The sequence below is a fragment of the Protopterus annectens genome, chromosome 13.part0 (assembly GCF_019279795.1).
Source record: "Protopterus annectens isolate FY-2018-M chromosome 13.part0, PAN1.0, whole genome shotgun sequence".
In the NCBI taxonomy this organism is placed as follows: Eukaryota; Metazoa; Chordata; order Ceratodontiformes; family Protopteridae; genus Protopterus; species Protopterus annectens.
The window spans coordinates 815070839-815094183 of NC_056747.1; the positions used below are offsets into that span (position 1 = coordinate 815070839).

Here is a 23345-nt window from a genome sequence, read left to right on the forward strand (position 1 = left end):
TTGGCTACCAAAAAAGCAGTTACTAGGAGGAGGAAATCAAAGTCTAAACCAGCTGTATTTGAAGTATTGATTATTATAAGAGAGAAAAGAACTGGAAGAGAATCTTAAGGGAAAGAGCAAAGTACATAGAAATAAATTAAAATTGTGGGAATAATGCGTGCATAATGTTCTGGAGGAGGGGGAAAGGAATGACGTTTAAGGGAAGGCAGGAATAGAGGAAATTATATAATGTTGGGCTGATATAAAGAAAAGATATGGGATGTATGTAAAAGGAAAAAGTATTGATTTGTTGTCTTTTAATTTATGTTTGCCTATGTCTTAAGAAGTAAAGTTGTTCCTTTAAACCCTTTTATTAAATTTAAACTTTCTTCATCCTTTGAAGTTACATTTTTAAAGATAGTTAAGTTTTGCCTTTGTATTAAACATAGTTTATCATAATTTTAACTGCTTTCAGAAAAATGTATTGGTACTTCCTCTGGAGGTATTTGAAAAACACATTAGCACATCAAAAAATGCAAGACCTGAACCCTCTGGTCCACTTCTAACACAGTCATTCAATCTATGAAAGCCACCCTTTAATAACCTTTTTTCAGTTCATCGTGAGTTCTGCTGATGGTATTTACCAGACTTTGCCTGCTGCCAGAAGTCATACAGCCCTGGGAGGGGACTGATATTTTTAACTAATGCTCTTTGTACTACCAGTATGGTACCTCAGGAGTATCAGGGAATTGAGGTCACTGTTGTCCTTGGGAATAGAAAAAAAAAATGCAACATTTTAGAATAACAACCAGTCTAAACATTAGTTTATTGCATTGTCACTGCTAAATATTCTGAATGCTTGGGTGCATGAATTGGACAATGAAACTAAAGATTCTTAATTTCTGGGTCCAGGAATTGGTCACTGAAACAAAAGAAATTATTAAAAGTAGCTGTCAGAGATGTTCAGATTGAACTGCACCCAGGCAAGAACAGTAATATTACCACAGTAGAAGCCTGTCCCTTCAGTGGGTGTGATGAAATTATAAAAGTGAATACCAGGTTTTATGAAGACATTAATGTTAATGAAGTTCATTAACACCATTCTTTCTCCTGTATTTTCTAAACTTTTTCTACAAGCTTTAGGATTAAACTTAAAATATTCAAATAAACATTTTAACATTGTCATAAGTACAGCAGTCTGCATCAATCATTTTTGTTAATATGTGCCATGCAGTACCCATTAGCAGAAGAGTTAAAATCCTTGCCTATTGCCCATGGTCATTTTTGTGTTGATTACACAAATGCTTTCAAATGAGCAAGTGTCAGTCATCCCCCTCTTTATACTTAGTAAGCTGTTTTGTACTGACCTTGACAGCTAGGGCTCAGTTTTCAGCTTGTAGCATGAATACCTTTGACAGAAGATCATTATCTCCTCCTCTTGCTGGTGCTACTGTCCATCTTGTTTTCCAGTTTTCTCCATTATATTCTTTTTTTTTTTTTTTTTCCCATTTCACGCTTGATTTTGAGATCTGGGAGTGGATTGAGTTGATTTGATGCTTGCTATATTCTCATAACCACTACCAGGTTGTCTCCAGTTTTAGTGGACTGAGTTGTAGCTGTATCCAGGGCAGCTTAATTGTCATTCTTGGTTGTATTGGCACACACAATTCCCTTTACTTTGCACTCCTTAGAAAGCTTGTGACACAGGCATTTTTCTTAATCTAGAGAGCTCATTTTGCTTAGTCCCCAACTGCTGTGACTAAAAAGTGCTGTGCAGATTATACTGTTGTATACTTGCCTTGTGGTTGCTGCGGTACACACTTTATGATCCAACTGTTGTGCAGACTCTTCGTGTCCAGCATCTAATATCTTCACCTCTCCAAAAATGTGGAAGAATCACATATGTGAAAGGGGTGATTGGCTTGAAGTGTGTACAGTAAGTACACACAGCTGCCTTGGGTAATAACCAACATTTGACATACTCTGATATGTTTTACATATGCAGTTGCAGGTCAGAGTTTTAATCCTTGGCTCCCCAGGATTTTACCTACCTTAAACTGAGGCCAGTAATTTTCACTTCACCAACAGTAGCTGAAACCTTTCTAGAATTATTTTACGTATATCCCACAACCACCCCCCCCCAACAGATTATGCTTCTCTCTTAATTTTTTCAAATCTTTTCGGTTTCTAATACCATGACAGGAATGGACCCCATTCCTAAGTCAAAGTACGATTAAAGTTCATGAAATTAGTATTGTTTCACTCTTTGATGTTAGCCAAAAGTGCTCTTCGCAGCACCCACAATGTGCCCAGTAATGATGACTCCTGCAGTTCGTATGGAGTTACATGAATTGGTAGCATATTTAAATAGAATTGTAGACTTTTTTTTTTATTATTATAAGACCCATTGCTCCTACTATCATTGAAACTATCTGTGTATCTTTCTTCCACATTGCTCTCGTTTCTGCTTGCAAGTCCTGATATTTTTTGACTTTTCAATGATCAATGCTACTTTTTTCTTCTTTTCCTGGACCACTATATCTGGTTTTCTAGTATCTATCTTTTGAACTGTTGGTAATGGGTGATCCCATGTGATGTGGACTTCATAATTTTCTATGATGCTTCGTGGCTCATATTTCCAGAGTTTTTCAGCCACTTCAGTACCATAATGTTTGCACAATCCCCAGTGCAACAGTCTCACACATTATTATTGCCTTTCAGTATACAGTCCTCCTGCCATTAGTATGTCACAACCAGCAACGAGGTGTGCAAATGTTTCCAATTCTGTTTTACAAAACTTACATTTGTCTGTCTCCCACATGTTTAGTGGACTTTGTAAACCAACTTGTACGTAGTCAACTGTCTTGGACCACCAATATTAACTTTTTATCTCTTGGTTTAAATTCACCTCTTTTTAACCATTCCTGCATTATTTCCTGATCAACATGAGGTTCTTCCAGAAGTTTTCTAGACTTGCAACTATATTTATGCTTTTTCCACATTTCTTGCCGTTTCATCTGGTCCTTCACCTTATATTCTTTATTTTTTTGCATATTCAGTTGCCGCCTGATTTTTATCTACATCTGCTTGGCACTGATATGCTTCTGCTAGCCTAAGCGGGGAAGTAATCTTAAATTTATTCTCCTCATGTTTCAAAACTTTCATTACATTTGGGTCTTGAGGTCAGCAGATGTGTGCAGTCCCACGACTGCAGATCCGTAAATATAATCAGTTTCAAGGAGGCCCATCCTTCCTTCAGAATGGGGAATATATAATCTTGGTATACACTGATTTTTGTAAATCATTTGGTGAGCATGAATCATCCTTTTTGTTTTCCTGTCTAATCTATCCAACACGTTTAGGGGCCAGTCAGTTACTCCAAAACTGTAAGTTAGGACAGGAAGAGCAAATTGGTTTATAGCTTGGATTTTGTTCCTAGATGTCAACACTGTTTTCAGGATTAATTTGTCTTCTGAAGTCCTCCTTACTATGTTTTATTTGCATTTGTTGATGTTTTATTGTTGATCCTTCATCTTATTGTGCGTATATGTGTAGTTAATGGTAACATTCTAGTAACTTAGTCTGTCCCAAGTAATTGTTATTCTGCTACCTGCCTGACTTCACTTGGAAAACAGCAACAAATTACGTTTTGCCCTTAAAATAAGCCAGCCTTTAAATATTTGCATGTTAGCATTTAGTTCTAAGAATTTACTCTGACACAAAGATACCACTCCAGGAGACTGTTTGAGAACCAAGGTGCAAATCAAAATTATAAGTATTTATTAAGCGCTTTTCGTCTTGCTTAATAACAAAACTTCAGTTAAAAACTGTTCGTAAAAAACACCAAAGTACATTTTCAAATGTAAACATCATTATGAGTTGTCCAATAAGAAAATTAATTCAATTAAGTGTGTCCAGTGAAATTGGAAAGCTTGCTAATAACTTAAATTTAATGGGACAATCATTATAAAACCATTACAAAACCTGTTACACTTCCCTTAAAACTCAAACACAAAGACTAAACACTTATGCAGCTCAGATGCATGTAGACCCTGTATGCATGCATGTTATTGCAACATTGTCAAACAAATATGTAATACATACTCTCTAAATACATGATATACTTGTGTTTAAAAATTAATCATATTTTACCTGTCAAGGTTCTTTAAAATGCATTGAATGGAACACATTTCATTTAACCCTGGATATGTTCCTGAATTTAATCTCAACTGCCATAAAAGCTCTAGCCTTTCTAAGAATAGTCATATAGGGCCACCCCGTTCATCCTGTACAATTTGGTCTATTACCTTGAATTTAAACTTGTGTAGGGTTTTCGAAAACATGTTTGGCTACAGCGTTTTCCGTTTTATTTTTCCTTATACTGTAAAAATGTTCATACACACTTTCATTTTACGATCTGTTTTTCCTATGTAAAATGAACATAACTAACAAAGAGCAATATAAATAATAGACTTGGAGTTGCATGTAAATTTTTTGTTGTGTATTTTTTGTTACAAACATGGAATGTTTTTCCTACTTCCATGTTTGTACAATAATTACATGCACCACATATTGTCATTCCTTGGTTCCTTACTAGTTGTTTTGTTCCATTTCTACTTTCGAAAAAACTTTTCAGGCTTTTTTCCTTTTTTATATATAACCTGCGGTAATTCCATGAATGTTCTACTTGTTAAAGCTTGCCCTGATAACAGTTCCCAATTTTTAAAGACTATTCTTACAAAATCTATGGCATCTAAGTTGTATGTCAAAATTAATCTGTGTTTTGATTTTAATAATTCTCTTCTACCTTCATCTGTACTTGCTACAACTTGAGCATTTGAAATGCCATAATTAATATTATTATATTCGCTGAAAATGGGTGTGTGTATATGTGTGTATATATATATATATATATATATATATATATATATAATCTCCCTCTTTCTCTTTTGCTTTTCACTTCGCATATAAGCCCTCTTATTAAATTTACTGGGTATCCCCTCCTTGTAAACATATTCTGTAACATTTTACATTCTTCTATGAAGTCACTTTCCCTGAATGTCATTTTGGCAGCACGGACCAGTTATCCCTTTATTACTGATCCTTTCTGTTTTATGAGATGACAACTTGAAAAGTTTAAGAAGGTATTAGAACGTTACTTTTCTGTGGATTGCTGAGATATACCTTTTCTTCTCCTTGTCTTTACTCAGTTTTATATCCAAGTATGCTATACTATCCTGGTTAAACTCAAAAGTAAATTTCAAAAAAGTTGTATTTAAATCTACTAAATGTTTTTTAGAACTTTCATCATCTTTTAGTATAATTAAGATGTCATCTAAAAATCTAGTGTGGAAATGTATTATGTCCTTACACCACACTGTTTTCAGTGAATTCTTTTTCCGAAGAAGCCATGACTAGGTTTGAGAAACTACCCCCGCAAGGTGACCCCATTGCTACACCAGTGCATTGCAGGTATCTCTCTTTGTTGAACATAATATAATTATTCGATAAAATTATATCTAGGTGCACCCTTGTGTCTTAATATACTTGTCACCCATCCTATTCCCTCTCTATGGGGTATTAATGTGTATAGATCTTTTACGTCTGTCGTTAAAAAGTTGTAATTCTCATTGTATTCCTACTTGCTAATATTTCCAAGACGTCCAAGAATCTTTACAAATTTTAGATTCTTGTTTAATGTACTTTTTCAATATGGTGTCTACGTATTTGGTGCATGCATAAGTAAGTGACCCTCTGGCATCAACTAAAGGCCGCATTGGGGGTCTTCGATACATTTATGTATTTTGGGTATATCAAATAAAGTTGGGGTTTTAGGTGCAGGCATTGTTAAGAAATTCAATGTCTGATTGTCAATCCTGCCCTCTGAACATGTCATTTAAGTAAGACCTTATTCTCTCATATGCTTCATTAACTTTGTTTTGGGAAGCAGGCATGTAGGTTTCACAATCTACCATTTCTTTCATTTTCTGATTATAAGTATCAGTGTCCATTATTACAGCACTCCCGCCCTTGTCGGGTTTCATCAGCCTAACTGGGAGTTGCTGTAAATCCGTAAATGCTTGTTCATCCAAGCTAATATTCGCATTTTTGTAGACTTTTTTTCTATTAGTTTCTGCACAATTTTGAAAGTCGAGCTCACATACTTTTTCAAAAACACTCACTGGGTGTAATGGTGGATTAAATGTGCTTGATATAGGTAAATCATATACATTTCTTGGAGCATTTCCTAAATTTATGGCTAGGTTTAATTTACGGATAAAACATTTCGGTTCAATCAGTGATTTTCCAATGTCAGCATGAACATCAGGTACAAAAGAATAACCTTTTGCTAGCATGTCAGCTAAGTCATAGTCAAAACTGAAGGACGAATAGTTATAAACTTTAAAGTCCTTGTCTTTATTATATACCAATTTGTAGTTTGAGTTATCAGTGTTGGCATCAAGGGTAACCTCCTCCACCTGTTTGCTTGTCCCCTGTTGTTGTTTTTGGGTTTCCGATTGTACTCCTGGTGACTTGAACCCTGGCAGACCTAGGGTTCACTGTGAACCACAAGAAGTCCCACCAACCCCTGCAAAAGACCTAGTTTTTATAGGGTGCAGGATAAGAACCGACAAGTTGGCAGCTTTCATCCCCTGCCAGAAGGTAAAAGACCTCGCTCTTTACCTCCCAGAAGTTTCCCTCTCTTCGTACACTTTTAGCCAGCGAATTTCTGAAAGTCCTGGGACACATGGCATCCTTGATACCAGTGCTCCCTCTAGCAAGGCTGCATACAAGGAAGATTCAGTGGGTATTAAAGACCCATTGGAATCAACATTCTCATATTCTGGATATCTCCCTCCCCCTTACTACCATGCCTGAAGAAAGAGTTGGAATGGTGGATTACAACCATCAATCTCAACCAGGGCATGCCCTTGCAGTTACCTCCACCCTCACAGCAAATTTTCACAGGTGCTTCATATCTGGGTTGGGGGGCAGTTTTACAACACCAGCAAAAACTAAGGAAAGTGCAGGGAGAGTGGTCTCCGCTAAGCCAAAGGGATCACATCAAAGAGATGACCCTTTACTTAGCACTACAGGTCTTCCAACCAGCCCCCCTACCAGGCAACTTGAAAGTAGTTACAGGCAATATGACTGTCTTGTGGTACATAAACAAGGCGGGTGGGACAAGGACTTACCCTCTTTGCAGCCTAGCCGTACAGATTTGGTCTCTTGCATCATCTCTGCAAATCCACCTTCAGGCAGTTTACATTCCTTCACCAGAGAATATGTAAGACACTCTCAGCAGAGCTTCTGCATGAATGGATGCTTCACAGAGGTGTTCCTAGATCTTACACACAAGTGGAGTATTCCTCAGGCAGACCTGTTTTGCCACCTCCCAGAACAGGCACATGCCCCTGTTTTGTATGAGGGATCCACATCCCCAGGCCTGGAAAGTTAACGCCTTCTCATTCTCTTGGGTGGGGATGTATCTTTATGCCTTCCCTCCCTTCACACGGATTCAGAAGGTGGTCCTGAAGATTCAGAGGGATAAATCAAAAGTCATGCTGGTGACTCCCTTCTGGGCAAGACAGCATTGGTTTCCCCTTCATCTACTGGCCAAGGGCGGTCACCACAGGACGTTCTTCGTGTTTGACTGTTGCAGTCATTACATTTGGGTAATCTGCTGGCAGGTTGCCCTCAGCCTGAATAACAAAGTCTTGGGTCCTGCGTTAGTTGCTGTCTCCTCTTCCATGATGTCAGGGGTATAAAACATGCAGCCAACGCCATTTTATTCAGTCTTTCTTGCTGCGCAGTGCCCGAAGCAGAAGCAGTTCGCAAGTGCAGCCGACTTCTGAAATTTTCATATTCGAGTTTCAGAACCGAAGTCTTAAAACTAAAGCGAAGTACCCCGTTGGGGAAACTTTTTCTTGCTTCTTACCGATGCCAGTAAAAGTTAATAATTGCATTACTTGTGGGAAGCAAATACCTCATAAGGATTTTCATTTGTACTGTATTCCTTGCCTAGGCCCAGATCACAATGTGCCTTGCTGTCTGTTTTGTGCTAGATTTAACCAATGCACTATTAAGCGTTGGTATATTTTTGCTTCAAAATATTTTGGTTCAAGATTTAATTACCCTGAAATGTCGGTTAGCAATTCGACTGAGTACATAAAAAATGCAAAGAAAAAGGCAGAGACAGACAGTCTAGGTCCAAATCCGACAACGAAGCTACTCCTAAGCCAGTCGCTGGTTCACCGGTACTCAGTGAGGCGCTTTCGCAGCCCCTGATACCTGCTACTTTTGAGTCGCAGACCTCTACTGAGACCCATTTGGAGTCCGGTATGCCTCGAGATTCTCAGATCATTGAACCTGTGGATGTCTCTCCCTTGGATGGGTCCGGAGCCGCTGAGCAGACACTGCTTCTGAGGGTGTTTTCAGGCCTCAACAGTTTGCCCTACAAACACAAGGTACAGGGTTTGAATCTCACAGGGGATGATTGGCTAGGCTTAAAATGGCTTGCAAGAGCAGTTAGCCTAGGACTAACCTATGATCCTATGATATCAAACCGACGCCTCAAAAACCAGGTCAAAAACAACTTCTATGTCTAAAAAACCTACGCATGAGCCACGTGCTCGGACCCCTATGCCTAAAAAACAGATGATCAAAATGGCTGAGGATTTAATTACCTTGATCAGGGGTTCCCAACCTCCCCCTGCTAAGAGGCCTAGGCAAGGCACTGATTATGAATCTTCAGATCAGGTTTCCATTTCTTCTGATTCCTCTTCTGATCAGGAATTTTCTATTCCACCGTATGAGGATTCTGATGCAGAGGAATCCATCCCATCTGCATCTCCTCCTGAGGATTACTCTTTTGGAGAGACTTTGCAAACTTTAAGGGAACATTTTCACTGGGAGAGTCAGGACTTCTCTGAATCAAAAAAGAGGCTTAGGGATTTCCTCCTTCCTCAGCATAGGCTTTTGGCAATACCTCCTGTATTCAACGTTGTGGATGATGTGTTCTCGGAATCGAGCATGGCTTCTGATTCCCTGCCTCCGGCTCCTAGTAAGCCAGACAGATGTTACAGGGTTCCTGACTCCCACAAATTTCTTTTCAAAAATCCTGCTGCTGATCCTGAAACTATTTCTCAGGGTCCCAAGGGTGTAAAGGCCTCTACAGCCAAAAATCCTACCTCTTCTGATAGAGATTCCAGGGCGCTGGATAGATGGGGTAAGAAGGTTTATACGTCTGCAACCTTGGCAGTCAGGGCTTTAAACTGCCAATTTCATATGCTGAAATATCAACAGCATGTTATGGGCTTACTGAAACAGAAAATTATGTTGATTTCTGATTGTGTAGAAAATAGAGTTACAGGAATTATTGCATTCAGCAGAACAGGTTGGAAAGCATACTTTGCAATGTGGTTTTGATTCCTTGGAGGCCTCTTGTAGGGCCGCCGTTACTGGATCTGTGATTAGAAGGCATGCCTGGCTCAAGGAGCAAAATCTGCCTGATCATGTTAAAGCTAAATTGTTGGATGCCCCTTTGCAGCATGATACTGTTTGATAATAAGACAGAAGTTTTAAAGGAAATGGAAGACAAAGCTAAATCTATGCAAACTGTAAAAGATTTCTTGCAAGTGCAGCCACCCAGGTTCAGTAGGCACTGGCCTACTAAAAATTGGTCCTTTCCTGTGTCCAACAGAGCCACACAGGGCAAATCCAAGTGCTCAAAAGGCTCCAGATACCAATCACAGGGTTCTTAAAGGTCAAAGCAATGGGGTGCTCCACCTCCAAATCTGGAGGAAACAAAGCACAACCCTACAGTAAGCAGTCTCAATGACTTCCATCACCAAGCACTTATCTTTTGGCAGCCCCCTTGGGAGGAAAACTAGCACTTCATGCTCAAAATTGGCTGTTAATTACCCAGGACAAGTGGGTATTAAACATAGTATCTCAGGGGTACAGATTTCATTTCCATACTTTGCCAATTCCAAACGGATGGCCGAATCTGCCACAAAACCAGTGGGCAGAGGCCCAGAAACAAGTAATGTCCCTCATGGATATGGGGGCTATTCAACCGGTACTAGAGAAGGAAAAAGGACAAGGAGTTTACTCAAGACTTTTCATGGTACCCAGAAAAGACAATTCATGATGTCCAATACTGGACTTTGAACATGTTCCTGGATATTCCAAAATTCAAAATGCTGACTTTACAACAACTACTGCTTATGCTAGGCAGGAATGCTTGGTTAGTAACTCTAGACTTAAAAGAGGCATACCTGCATATTCCAGTAAGGGAGTTATGCAGATACCTCGGCTTCAAAGCAGGTTTTTTGCATTACCAATTCTCTGCACTGCCCTTTGGCTTATCTACTGCGCCCAGAGTCTTTACAAAGTGCCTGGCACCAGTAATTGCATTCTGCAGGCAAAGAAGCATACACATTTATCCTTATCTGGACGATTGTCTCATTCAAGCAGAGGACAAGGACACTCTTCTTCATCATCTGGTGGTTGTAAAAAAGCTTCTAGCATGCCTAGGGTACACCATAAACGAAAAGAAATCACAACTGGTGCCCTCTCAAATAATTACATTCCTTGGTCCAAGTTTGAATACAACTGCCCAGATGGCTTACCTCATGCCAGACAAACAAAGGCAACTGACATACTTCAAAGAAATGGCAACAAAAACCCAGTTATCTGCAAGACAAATTCTGCAGGCTTTGGGGTTCATGGCATCCTGCATTCTACTAATTCCATATGCGAGACTGCATATGAGGAAGCTTCAATGGTACCTAAAAAGTTTATGGAGTCAACACTGTCACAGTCTGGAAACAATGATTCCTCTCATTCCCTGACTACAACAGGAGTTTCTTTGGTGGACAGAGACATGTCACCAAAACAAGGGACTGTCATTCACTCTATCCCCTGCTATCCCAAACCCTGACTACAGAAGCAACAGACTATGCTTGGGGAGCCCACCTAGCAGGGAGATGCATTCAAGGCAAATGGAACCCAAACCAAATGCATCTGCATATCAATCAGAAAGACATGCTAGCTGTTCAGAATGCTCTGACAGCCTTCAAGGACTTAGTTCATCCAGGACAACTACTGATAAAGACAGACGACACCACAGTTATGTGGTACATAAGCAGGGGGGGCACACATTCCTACCCCCTTTGCAAACTAGCCATGGCCTTGTGGAACACAGCCTTGACTTACAAAATACATCTTCAAGCTCAATTCCTGCCAGGAAAGCAAAATACTCTGGCAGACTACCTAAGCAGAAATCTTATGGACCTGCATGAATGGAGACTGGATCCATAAATCTTCAGCATGTTAACACAGAAATGGGGGAGCCCAGACATAGATCTATTTGCCTCTCCCCAAAATTATCAGTTGGACAAATTCTGCATCACAAAAAAGCATGGAAAGTGGATGCCCTATCCTTTAGCTGGAAAAACTTATCAGTCTATGCCTTTCCCCCTCTGCCTCTATTCCCCAAGGTCTTAATAAAAGTCATTCAGGAGAAACCAAAAATGATCCTAATTGCTCTGGACTGGCCTCGCCAGCACTGGTACCCACTTCTAAGGAATATGTCTCGCCGTCCTCCATGGCACTTGCCTCAAATTTCTCATCTACTGTCTCAACATACCTATTAAATGCTGCACACTGTACTCCAAACTCTGAATCTTGCAGCATGGCTGATCAACTAATTCAAACAACACCTCTCAGTAAATCTGTGATGGATGTCATTTTGGAAGCCAGAGGGCCTAGTACTAGAAAGTCTTATGCGGATAAATGGAAGATATTCTGTGCTTGGAACCAAGCACAAGGAATAGACGCAGCAAAATCCAATATTCCTCAGATTTTACAATATTTGACTGAGATGCCTGACAAGGGCCTATCTTTTTCTTCAATAAAAATCCCTGCCTCTGCCATCTCGGCTCATTACAACACATAACCTCCCCTCTTCTCTCATCCTCTGCTTAAACAGTATCTTAGAGGGGCCAAAAATTTAAGGCCTCCCAGAAGAACACCAACTGCTATATGGGACCTCAATTTCGTGTTGGGAAAACTCACCCTGCCTCCTTTTGAACCAGCAGCTACTGCGGATATAAAATTTCTATCTTGGAAACAGCTTTTCTCTTGGCAGTCACTTCAGCAAGAAGGGTTTCAGAACTGCAGGCTCTCATGGCAGTGGAGCCTTTTATTATATTTTACCTGGACAGGGTGTCCCTCAGGACCAATCCTTCTTTTATGCCTAACGTGGTATCCAGTGTGGCTCTTAACCAGACCATTCATCTGCCAACATTTTACCCAAATCTGCAGAACAAGGGGGAGCAGATCCTGAATTCAATGGATGTACACAGACAACTAAGATTCTACTTAAGCAGGATCAAATCTCTAAGAAAATCTGTGCAACTACTGGTAGCATTTGCTGCAGGGTCAGAAGGGAAGGCTATATCAAAGCAGACTATTTCTAAGTGGATAAGCCACTGTATTTGTTTCTGCTATTTGCACAATGCGTTTCTGCTATTTGGCTATTTGCACCATGGTAAACCTGTGCCCAAGGGGATCAGATCCCTTTTCACCAGGACTGCCTCTACTTTAGCATCTTTTCTCAGAGGGGTTCCAACCAAAGACATTCTAGAAGCTGCTTCTTGGAGCTCTGTTCATACCTTCACAAAGCATTATCATTTACCCCTCTCTTCCAAATCCAGGGCAGGCTTTACCACTGCAGTCCTGCAGGGCCTTATAGCCGCTCCTAATGCTGTTTAGTTCCATTCTCCCATCCATAGCTTTGGGATTCTACCCAAATGTAATGACTGCAACAGTGAAACATGAACATAGTACAGTTGTGTACACTTACCATAAATGTAGATGTTCGAGTGTATTCACTGTTGCAGTCTGGGGTACCCACCCGCCACCCCCCTTTCTATACCTTTTCTTTCCTTCACTATACTCAAAAGCCTTTGTGGTGTATTTGCTTTTAGTTGAAGGTAAAATTTATGTTTCTAAAAGTGCATTTCTATATTTACTGTTTATTTATGTATATATTTTTGCTCCCTATTTGGGGGGCACCTGACATCTGGGGCAAGAAAAACTAAATAAAATGGCGTCGGCTGCATGTTTTATACCCCTGATGACCTGACGTCATGGAAGAGGAGACAGCAACCGACGCAGGACCCAAGACTTTGTTATTCAGGCCGACTGAGGGCAACCTGCCAGCATATTACCCAAATGTAATGACTGCAACAGTGAATACACTTGAACATCTACATTGTACACAACTGTACTTTATCCCACCGTCTAGACCTACTCACACAAGACAGGGGGTCCCTAATACACCCTCAGGTGAGCAATCTCAGGCTCACTTTATGGGCGAAAGGGTTCTAATCCCCTTCAGGCACCTATACTCAGAGGGACATACTCAGTGTCATGCAGGAGGCCAGGAAACCCAATACTAGGAGAAATTATGTGGCAAAATGGAAAAGATTCTCCAGGTGGTGTCATAAGAAAAAACAGGACCCTTTATTCAGTCCTGTACCCATGGTCCTTTCCTGTGTGAGCTTCTCCATTCAGGACTAATGTACTTTTCTGTTAAGGTCCACTTGTCTGCCATTTCCACTCATCTTCCTTTGGTACCATCTCTGGCATCCAGATTAGAGGTTAAGCTCTTTATAAAAGGGGTCCTCCATATCAGACAACCCCCCCCCCCACAAACCAATACCTCCTAAATGGTATCTGTATTTTTACGTGGAAAAACTCACTTTACCGCCTTTTGAGCCAGCCCACTCTGCTTCACTGAAGTTATGTACCTGGAAAACAATACTGCTGGTGGCCCTCACATCTGCCAGGAGGATATCTGAAACCCAAGCCCTGATGCCCATCCCTCCTTACCTCATCTTACATAAAGATAGGGTCTCCCTCAGGACTAAACCCTTCCTTCATGCCTAAGGTAGTTAATGACCTATCCTTGAATCAGACCATTAACCTTCCTGTCTTCAAAATTCCTGTCAAAGAACTCTACATTCTCCAGATGTCCACTAACAACTCTGGTATTATCTGAACAAGACCAAACCCATTAGATTGTCTGACCAGCTTGTTGTCTCCTTTCATCCAAGGGCCTTGGAGAAGGCAGTTTCTAAACAGACCATCTCTTCATGGATGTCTAAGGCTATCTCTGCTGCTACTCTCTTCATGGCAAAGCCCTTCCTGAAAGCGTGAGGGGTCATTCAACTAGGTCAGCTGCCTCCTCAAGCTGCTTTCTTCGAGGGGTACACTATGCTTTTATCCTAGAAGCTGCTTACTTGGTCATCAGTCCATACTTTTACTAGACATTACAAACTAAATTTGGCTTCTAGGGCCAGAAGCAGTTTTGCTAGGTCTATTCTACATGACCTAATAGACCAGGGACCTCATCCCTCTTCCCAGGCTCATACCTAAAGCTATGGTACTCTCTCTTTAGTAATGAATACTGCAACGTGAGAATAGAAGGACATAGAATAGTTGTGTAAGAACTTACTATAATCTTAGATGCCCTTTTCCATGTTCCAGTATTTAGTCCCACTCTCCTACCCCCTCTTTACCTGTTTAGCTACCTGAGAGGACAGATTTCTCTCCATCTACCTAACCTCAGGATCAGGCATATGCCTCCATGAGGCACCCTTTGGCCTCGTATTACATGTGGGTCTGAAAAGCTTCCTCCTTCCTCTTTATTGCTTCCAGGGGTACTACTGTATGCGGCAGTCCATTCTGAAGTGTGTATGTGCAAACGTCACCTTTATAGCCAACGTCAGTTTATGGCTCTGACATCAAACATCGCACATACCCCTGCTCCTAAGACTTTGGTTATACTGGCCAGATGTCAGGTGCTGCAGGCAGCAACCTCTCTGCAGTAATGAATACTGCAACATGGAAGAGAAGGACAGCTAAGGTTATGGTGAGTTCTTACACAGCTATTCTTTCTAAGCACAGACTGTAATGTAGCTAAGGAGGTACAATGGGAGCAATTGCCCCAGGTGTGCAGAGTGTTAGTGTGTCTGTATTGGCCAATCCCAATTGATCTTTAGTGCATACCGAGTTTTAAAAGATGGTATTGCATTTTCAGTCAAACATAAGAGCTGTAGTGTTCTCTGTGTGGTCTAAACTGTAGCAACTGCTTGCTACATTTAAAAGAAGAAAAAAAAACTTTTCTCTCGCTTCCCTCCCATCCAAGTTCAAATCTTAGAAGTGTTGGGGCACGGCGCAGAAATGTGACCGGATTTGCTCCTGGATCTCGGACTTTATTTTAATTGCCCATCAGCTGAAGAAGGGTGGGGTGGATGAGATGTAGAAACAGGACCTAGTTGCTCCTGCATGTTTTTTTGCTCTTTCTTTGAAGAGCTGGGGTATAAGGGTGGGGGCATGTGTCTGGCTGTTGTGCAAGTTGAGCACTTTTTTGCTCCTCAGTTGAAGAGCTGTAGAGGTGAGGTTGCCAGTACAGAGATCAGCCCAAGGTGCTGAAAAAGCCAACTACTCCTGGCAGCAAATGACACACACACACAAAAACTGTCTGTTAGTCTATACCTTAACTAATTTTAGCTAAAGGTAGACTGTGCTTTGTCTGTCACTAGCTTCCAAGATCTGAATAGGATTTTACAGTCAACTCTACCACTTTGTGCATACTCCAGTAGGACAATCCAGCAACTGTCACAGCTAACAGTCACAATTTGTACAAGTCTCGGGCAGGATTTTATATTGGCTTTGGTTAATTTTGTGAAGTCCGTTCTTGTTAGGGTTACCACCTGTCCCACTTTGCGAGGGACAGTCCCTCTTTGGGCAGTTGTGTCCTGACAAAAAATATTAAAAATGGCAAATGTCCTGAGATTGTAGGACATAATTATGTCCCATATTTTATGTAATAGTTGCATAAAACAGTTATTCTGTATCTAAAATACCTAAATGTTACAATAAACAGAATAAGCAACTAAAATGCTACAAGAATAAGCTTGTATTTAGGCAAAAAAGTTAAGTTCTATCCTTTGTACTGACCGTGGGTATGTGTCGGCCTGCAAAATCTGATGTGTGTCCCGAAAATGTCCCACTTTGGCCATTTGAAAAGGTGGCAACCGTATTTCTTGTTTTCCACAGTTGTTAAACTTCTGTAAGAAGTCACAAGTTAAGGTACTTGACTTAGAGTAACATCTTCAAGGAGTATTAGGTAGGCTTCAAGGACTGCAGATGATGAACAGCAGAGTTAGTTTCACTGTCAAACTGCAGTCCATCTCTACAGTAGCAGATGCACAGTTTTTATATATAATTTTGCATACTACTTTTAAGTGCTGTATATTTTCCTGAAAAGGTAATTGCTGTGTTTTATATTGTAAATAAGTGTTTACATTGTGTTGTTTGTCTTAATTCAGTACTACTTGGGTACAGCTTGGTTCACTTCACCTTTATTTTCTTCTTAAAAAAGTTATAATTTTCCAGCTTATTAACAGTTTTTCACTGATGTATTTATTCATTATTCTTTATTTGCTGTGCTTTACTCATTTTTCTAGTGCTTAAGCTTAAATACTTGAGGTTGTTAGACAGTCTTCTGTTGATTGCCTGGAGACCAAGTCCCTTACTCTCCAGTAGGGCTTTTATCCACCTTGTGCAGTAACCATCTTACAAGAGGCAAGTAAGGTCACAGCCAGAAAGACCTGTTTTTGCAAACAGAATGTATTTTTTTTTCCTGATGTGCAACTTCCCATTTTACACTAGAAGCCGCTTAGGTGTGGCAGGTAATTGACTCTCTCTACTTAGAGGTGTGCAGCATATACTGCCTAACCATGGTCCCTCCTCTTACATTACCTGCCATGCAGTTAAAACCCAGTGGCTTGCGTCACCCAGGACAGAAAAAAAAAACAGTATATTTATTACTTTTTGAGACCGTCAGCAACTGTGTGCCATAAAGTTATCTTTGGGGGAAATAATTTTCTCATTAGCTGTCAAATCTGTACACAGAATATCCAAACTGTAAGTATTTGCCCATCAAACCTCATCTTGTTTTTCCTTAGGACAGTTTCCTTGAGGATTAACCTTTCATTCCAAAAGTGAAAGAAACCACTCTAAATCAAACTGTCTGCTTACTAGTGTTCTTTCACAAGTAGCAGAACAAAAGGGAACAGACCCTTGCATTTGCTGGATATACATTGTCAGTTCATATTATGTGGCTAAGTACTTCAAGATCTCAAAGTAGTTATTTATTCCCTTCACTCAAGGGAGTCAGGATAAGCCGCTGTTAAAACACACTCTTTATATTTTATTTTGTTAATGTTTTTTCTCTGTGATTTAATGGATGAGTAAGGCTTATTCTGCTAGTGCAGCCGCCACTGCAGTAGTCAACTTCAGAAATGTTTCACTTCAGAGTACCTCAGACAGGTGAACATATATATATTGCAGACTGGGCATTCTTCAGTGAATGTCGCAAGTTTTGTTATTATCTTGAAAGGCATGCAAACTCCCCCACCTAAGGCTCTGGTCTGTGTAACTGCTACTTTAGTATTTTTCCCACCTGTGTTGCATAACAATGAGGTCTTGGTCCCTATGATTAACACAGTGCAGCTGCATGATAAACTCATCATAGCTGTAGATGTTCAGATACTGGGATCACTGCTACGTCATAGACTCCCTCACTCAGCCGTATGCTGTCCCCATCCCCCCAAAAATCTCCAAAACTTGGAGATACATAATCTGTATTTGGCTCGCACTAAACAGGTGCACTTGTTAAGCAGCTGTGCCTCCATTTCCACACAACAAAGAACAGACAGATGTAGGCTGCTGCCTTATTTTACTCAGCATCCTGCTGATGTCTCCATTGTGGTGTGGTCGTGAACCTGCCGTGGGAACTTTTAAAACACTGGAGGTCAGGCTGGGTGGACATGTGTACCTGCAACTAATTCCCATTCATGATGAGAAACACTGCAGCAGTAATCCCTTTATTTTAACATCTGCTATTATGGTGGATTTATCACATAGCTGCATTTGATGAGAGACGCCATCATTGTATTCATTACTGGTACACTTACTGAAAGGTTACCTAGAAAATGCATAACTCTGTCTTCTAAGTAATTTTCACATCCTTTGTTAAACTGTGAATTTTGTTTTTTGAGTATTTTTATTTGACTAATTTGGTGTCCTTTCTGTGTGGTTCTAGACTGGAGTTGCTTGCTGAGCCGCCGAAACTTGCAGTCTCTTAGCAGAAGGTTGAAGGAAATGTGCAGGATGTGTGGCATCTCTGCTGCTGATTCTCCAAGCATTCTCAGTGCTTGCCTAGTGGCAATGGAACCGCAGGGTTCTTTCATTATTATGCCAGGTAATGTATGCATTTAGAATTCCTATGTATCATACACATTTTTGATCTGAAAATTGAATAGCTTCTGTATTTTTGTGTCCGTTAGTAATATCTGATACTGTGATGGTTTTGATTTTCTAGATTCTGTATCAACAGGGTCTGTGTTCGGACGCAGCACTACCCTGAATATGCAGACATCACAGCTGAATACACCCCAGGACACATCATGTACGCATATACTGGTGTTCCCAACTTCTGCTTCAGTACAGGCAGCACCTTCTACAGACGTGGACCTCCCCTTCAACCCAAATAATGGTCAGTATCTGATTGTTGTGCATCATTTGTGTGTGCATGGCATAGCTCCATATAATTGTTTAATATAAAATGTTTATTTCATACACTAACAGCTTGTTGATTTGTGAAGTACATTTGCCTTTAATGATTGCTTGTTGAAAATACAGTATAGTTTTACAAATTGTTATATTTAATACATTGATTTAAATTGCACATAGTGATGATCTGTAATATGAAAATAAATGACTAAATGTTGAGTGAACACTATATTAATTCTTGAATGGGATGCTAGCACAGGACAGCTGAATTTTCAGATTGTGAATTCTTCTGCCAGTCATTGTTCTATAGCCACCTCAAGATGTCTTCCAGTTCCCTATGATGCTGAACTGGATAAAGTGGGAATTGAAGATGGGTGGCGTAATTAACTTGAGCTGTGAACTGATAACTCTCCAGTGCATGTATAAACTTATTTCATAGCAAGACATCCCGTATAGGAACACCATCTCTACCGCAGGTGTAACTTCATTCAGATAGTTTCATCAGCACTTTACAATGGAGAATGGGCAAAAAAACAGGATCATGTTTTAGGAAATATAAAAACCTACAGTATTCACCAGTATCATTTGTTTGTTTTGCTAGCAATGTTTTCACCACTACTTATGTTAGTCTTGTCTCCCATGTAAAAGTGGTAATTTAATGTAGATGACCTTTAGTGAGTCCCCTGGTTAGGCATTTCTTCCCTGCCACTCAAAATTTGACATTTTTTTCTGTCAGATCCCTGTTTGAGGCTTTGTGATTTCTTTTTGTGCATCCCATGACACATCATACTGGCTGCTGTGTCACTTGACCTGCATGCAAGTTTTAAATAGCTAGACCAGTTGTTTTTCTCCTTGACTTCAGGAGGGGGGGACTTGGGGTTGCCAGGTAGTCACTTTCCAGGTACATTACCAGATTAGATTTTTTTTTTTTTTTTGCCATTAGTTGACTGTCCACCTGCAAGAAATATCTGTCTCCAGTGCTAGTTTCAGGAATATTTTCATTGCAAATATTTGTTTATTGGCTAACTGGTCCTCAGTGCACACATTCTCTAAACATTGCTTTGAACACAACTTGGGGAACTGGGCCATCATTTAGGAACTTTACTCCAGATTTACCTGCAGTCTGCAACTCTGGAGAACTCCATCACAGGCTACTTAAACAGGACCTCAGGGATGCTTCATGTAGGTAGGGAAGCATTGTTAGACCTCACAAACAAGTGGGTATGCCATAGATAGACTGCTTTGCTTCTCTTAGCAATGGGCAGCTGAAACAATTCTACTTCAGAGCTGTAAGCAAAGGTGCCTGGGCAGTAGATCGGATGGATCTTTGTACTTTCCTATCAAATACCCCAACTCCCCAGAGTTGTTCATAAGTTAGAAGAAAGGCGATAAATAATCGTTTAATTACCCATTCTGGCCCAAGCAGTACTGGTTCTCCCACCTAATGCTGATAACAAGGGAGAACTCAGTTATGTTGCCTTAGCTTGTAAACTTCCTTAGTGCAGTGGCGGGGGGGGGGGGAGCTTGTACACTTCCGTCTGTTCACACTCGGACTAACAGATTTGAAAATTTGACACGCTTACCTTCTACCCATGTTTTTTCCCCAAGAGTTTGCTGAAGTTCATGAGGGAAACTAGAAGGCTATGTACAAAGAAACCAATATTTTTAGTTCCAAAAAAGAGAGCCAACACTCACAGCAAGTGAATGTGCCAGACGTTGGCCAGTATCTGAGCTGTTTCCTTCAGCTTTAGCTTATCCTTCTGAGGTATCTGTGTCAGCCATTTCCACACAGCTGTGTGTACACCCCCAAATGGTTTCCAGACCCTCTCCCCTGAAGGGCAGTACTCCACCTGAGAAAGAAATGGAGATACTTTCAAAAAAAAAAAAAAGAGCTTGCAACGTTCTCTTGCATCTGCCTTTACATCTGTCCCAGAAAGCAGCTGTCTACATTCCCCTGTGGCAACAGATTCTTTCAGACTCTTTGGTGATAAAAGGGGAACAGGAGGGTTGCCTTAGTCGCTAGACACAAGTACCTCCTTTCAGGAGAATTTCTCCCAACCCTCCGAACCAAAGTTTTTTCCCTTGGGGTTCTTCCGCACTGGTTCATCCTTGGAATCCTAGAGCCCCCTAGCTTTGGATCACAGGTTTGTATTCAAGAATATTTATTGTTCCAAAGAACAAGCTTCCTTGGAGACCAGTTCTAGAGCTTTCCTATCTTATTGTGTGTCTAAAAGTATCAAAATGCTGACCCTTCAGCGCCTGTTACCTGTCATTTCCCATTTGAGTTTCATGATAACACTAGATGTAAATGAAACTTACCATCACATCCCCGTAGCAGCAGGCATCAAGAAATTTCTCAGATTTTGTGTCTGGATCATATTATCAGATGTCCTATTTTCATGTTACAGTATTCAAAACCCTTGGGTTATCCTCTGCTAGCTACCCAAACGTGCGGCCAGTATACAAAAGCTTTTAGTCACTTCTAGGCACTTGGAATGTGTGACATTTGCAATGGGTGCATGGGGCTGTAAAAGTGACATCTGCATTAGTGCCTTTCATCACAATTTCTCTGCTACCTGTTGAACATCAGCTTTTTTTGCCATACCTGCCAACAGGTCTTTGAATTTAAAAGATAAGTACCCCATTGGGGCCATTTTTTTCTGCTTCTTTTGGGTCACTGCATGCGTGTTTAGGTTCATGTCATCCAGGAAAGGAAAATGCAGGTGCGGACATCAGATCTCCCATAAGAATGCCCATGAGCTGTGCCTTTTCTGCCTAGGGCCCACACATGACCATCAAACTTGCACGATCTGTCAGGCGTTTGTACCCAAGACACTCTGCAGTCATCTGCATGCTCTTAATATTTACTTAGAAAACCAACGTCTTAAACACCTGATGCTAGATATGGAAGGACCGTCTAGTCTGACCGTAGAGCCACCCAAAAAGGCCAGTTTCCAGGCCTGAACCTACTGCTGCACCTCCTTCACCCAGCATCCCTCCTGTGGCCGATGTTCGCCTGGAGGAATGTTCGGAATCTGCCAATATAAGTATAGCAGGTACCATTCAGGAGGCCGCAGAACCTAGGGTGGAATGCACATCCATGGAGGTCTCGCAGACGTCAGCCGATGGCGACAAGGGGGAACCTCTGCTTGTTATGGCTGTCCAGATAGGCTCTTCCACTGTTTCAGAGCCAACAGAATCTAGGCCCTCCTTATGCCCTATGCCCTCTAGGCCTCTCCTGAAAAAGAAGCAAAAGACTAAAGATGTCTCCTCCCCTGCAGAAAGCCAACCTGACTGGCAGGCCTTTTCCCAGAGCCTATTTAATGCTTTCATGGCCCTAAGGTCTGCTATGCGTACTTCTCCACTGGCTGGTTCCCCACCTATTGTAGTTCCAGGCCTCAGATCGAGGACACTGTCCAGCCTAAAGCTGAGGATTCCTCAGAATCCTCTTCGAAGGATTTTCTTGTGCATCTCAGATGCCATACCTTCTTGGATATGCTTCCCAGAGGAGGACTCACTTGGTGAGACCATCTCAAAAATGAGAGAATATTTTAAGTGGGATTCCTCTGAAATGTCAGAGGTCCAAAAAAAGATACTATGAGCTCTTTTAGATGGACACTCCTGCTCCTGCCATTCCTCTGGTCTTACCAGCCTTCTTGGATGTCAATGCAGCCTCTGTGATTCCTGATTCCCAACCACCTGCCCCTCGAAGGACAGAGAAGTTCTATAAGGTCCTTGAAAGGGCAGAATTCCTGATTAAATGCCCTGTTGGAAATCCTGGCACTGTTTCAGTTTCTGCAGATAAAACATCCAGACTGCTTCCCTCCACCTCTGTCCTTCCCACAGACTAAGACCATAAGGCAATGGAGCGCATTGGCAAAAAAGTTTACACTTCTGCTACCTTGGCCTTTAGAGCAGTAAATTACCAAATGTGTATGTCTAAGTATGCCCTGGCCCTTTTGATTCAGGTCACCAAGTTTTTGGCAAATCTCCCTGACTCACCTTCCAAGGCTCAAATATTTGGCCTCATCTCATTGTCTTCTCAAGTCACAAGAGATTCAGTTAGATACAGCTATAATGCTGCAGAAGCCTCTGCCAGATCTGCAGCCTATGCGTCAGTCCGTAGAAGATACTCCTGGTTAAGACTACAGCCCTTACTTGATATTAGGGCCAAATTCCTAGATGCTCCCCTGGATAACTGCCTTTTTGGGATAAAGTGGCTGAGCTATTGAAGACCCTTCAACGAAAGGGGAAGGAACTTCAGGACCTCAAACACTTGTCTCCCCTATCACCAAAGTTCATAGGAACTACCCCACCAAGACCCAGTTCATTAGAAAAGGTCTGTTCCAACCCCCCCCCCCCCCATTCTTGGAGCAGAAAGAGCACCAGGAAGCAGCAGACTCCTTTCAAGCCTGCTCAGACTGCTGCCCAGAAACCTCAGTTTCAGGACAGAGCAGTTGGCCCGTGATTACCTGCCTCTGCTTTCCACCCCCACCCACAGAGTCCATTCCCCTGCCCCCAAGGTGCTCTCACTGTCTTCCAGTTTGGCAAAGCATATCATCAGACAGGTGTGTCTTGTCCCTTATAGAAAAAGGTTATTTCATGACCTGGATCATTCCCCCTCTTCAAGAGCAATCCCACAGCTACCCAAAGACCAGCTCCCCCTTTTCCAGCCAGTCACAGATGGCCTCCTTTCTCAAGGAACCATACAA

At 41.3% G+C, this 23345-nt stretch overlaps 1 protein-coding gene across 1 annotated transcript in view; it reads left to right on the forward strand.

The window, feature by feature from the left end:
* Positions 1 to 23345, forward strand: part of MED13 (mediator complex subunit 13) — a 3555174-nt gene that overhangs the window by 2944812 nt on the left and 587017 nt on the right. The window contains exons 25-26 of the mRNA XM_044054535.1: positions 18164 to 18322; positions 18443 to 18616. Of these exons, the coding sequence (XP_043910470.1) occupies positions 18164 to 18322; positions 18443 to 18616 (333 nt within the window). The remainder of the gene's footprint in view (positions 1 to 18163; positions 18323 to 18442; positions 18617 to 23345) is intronic.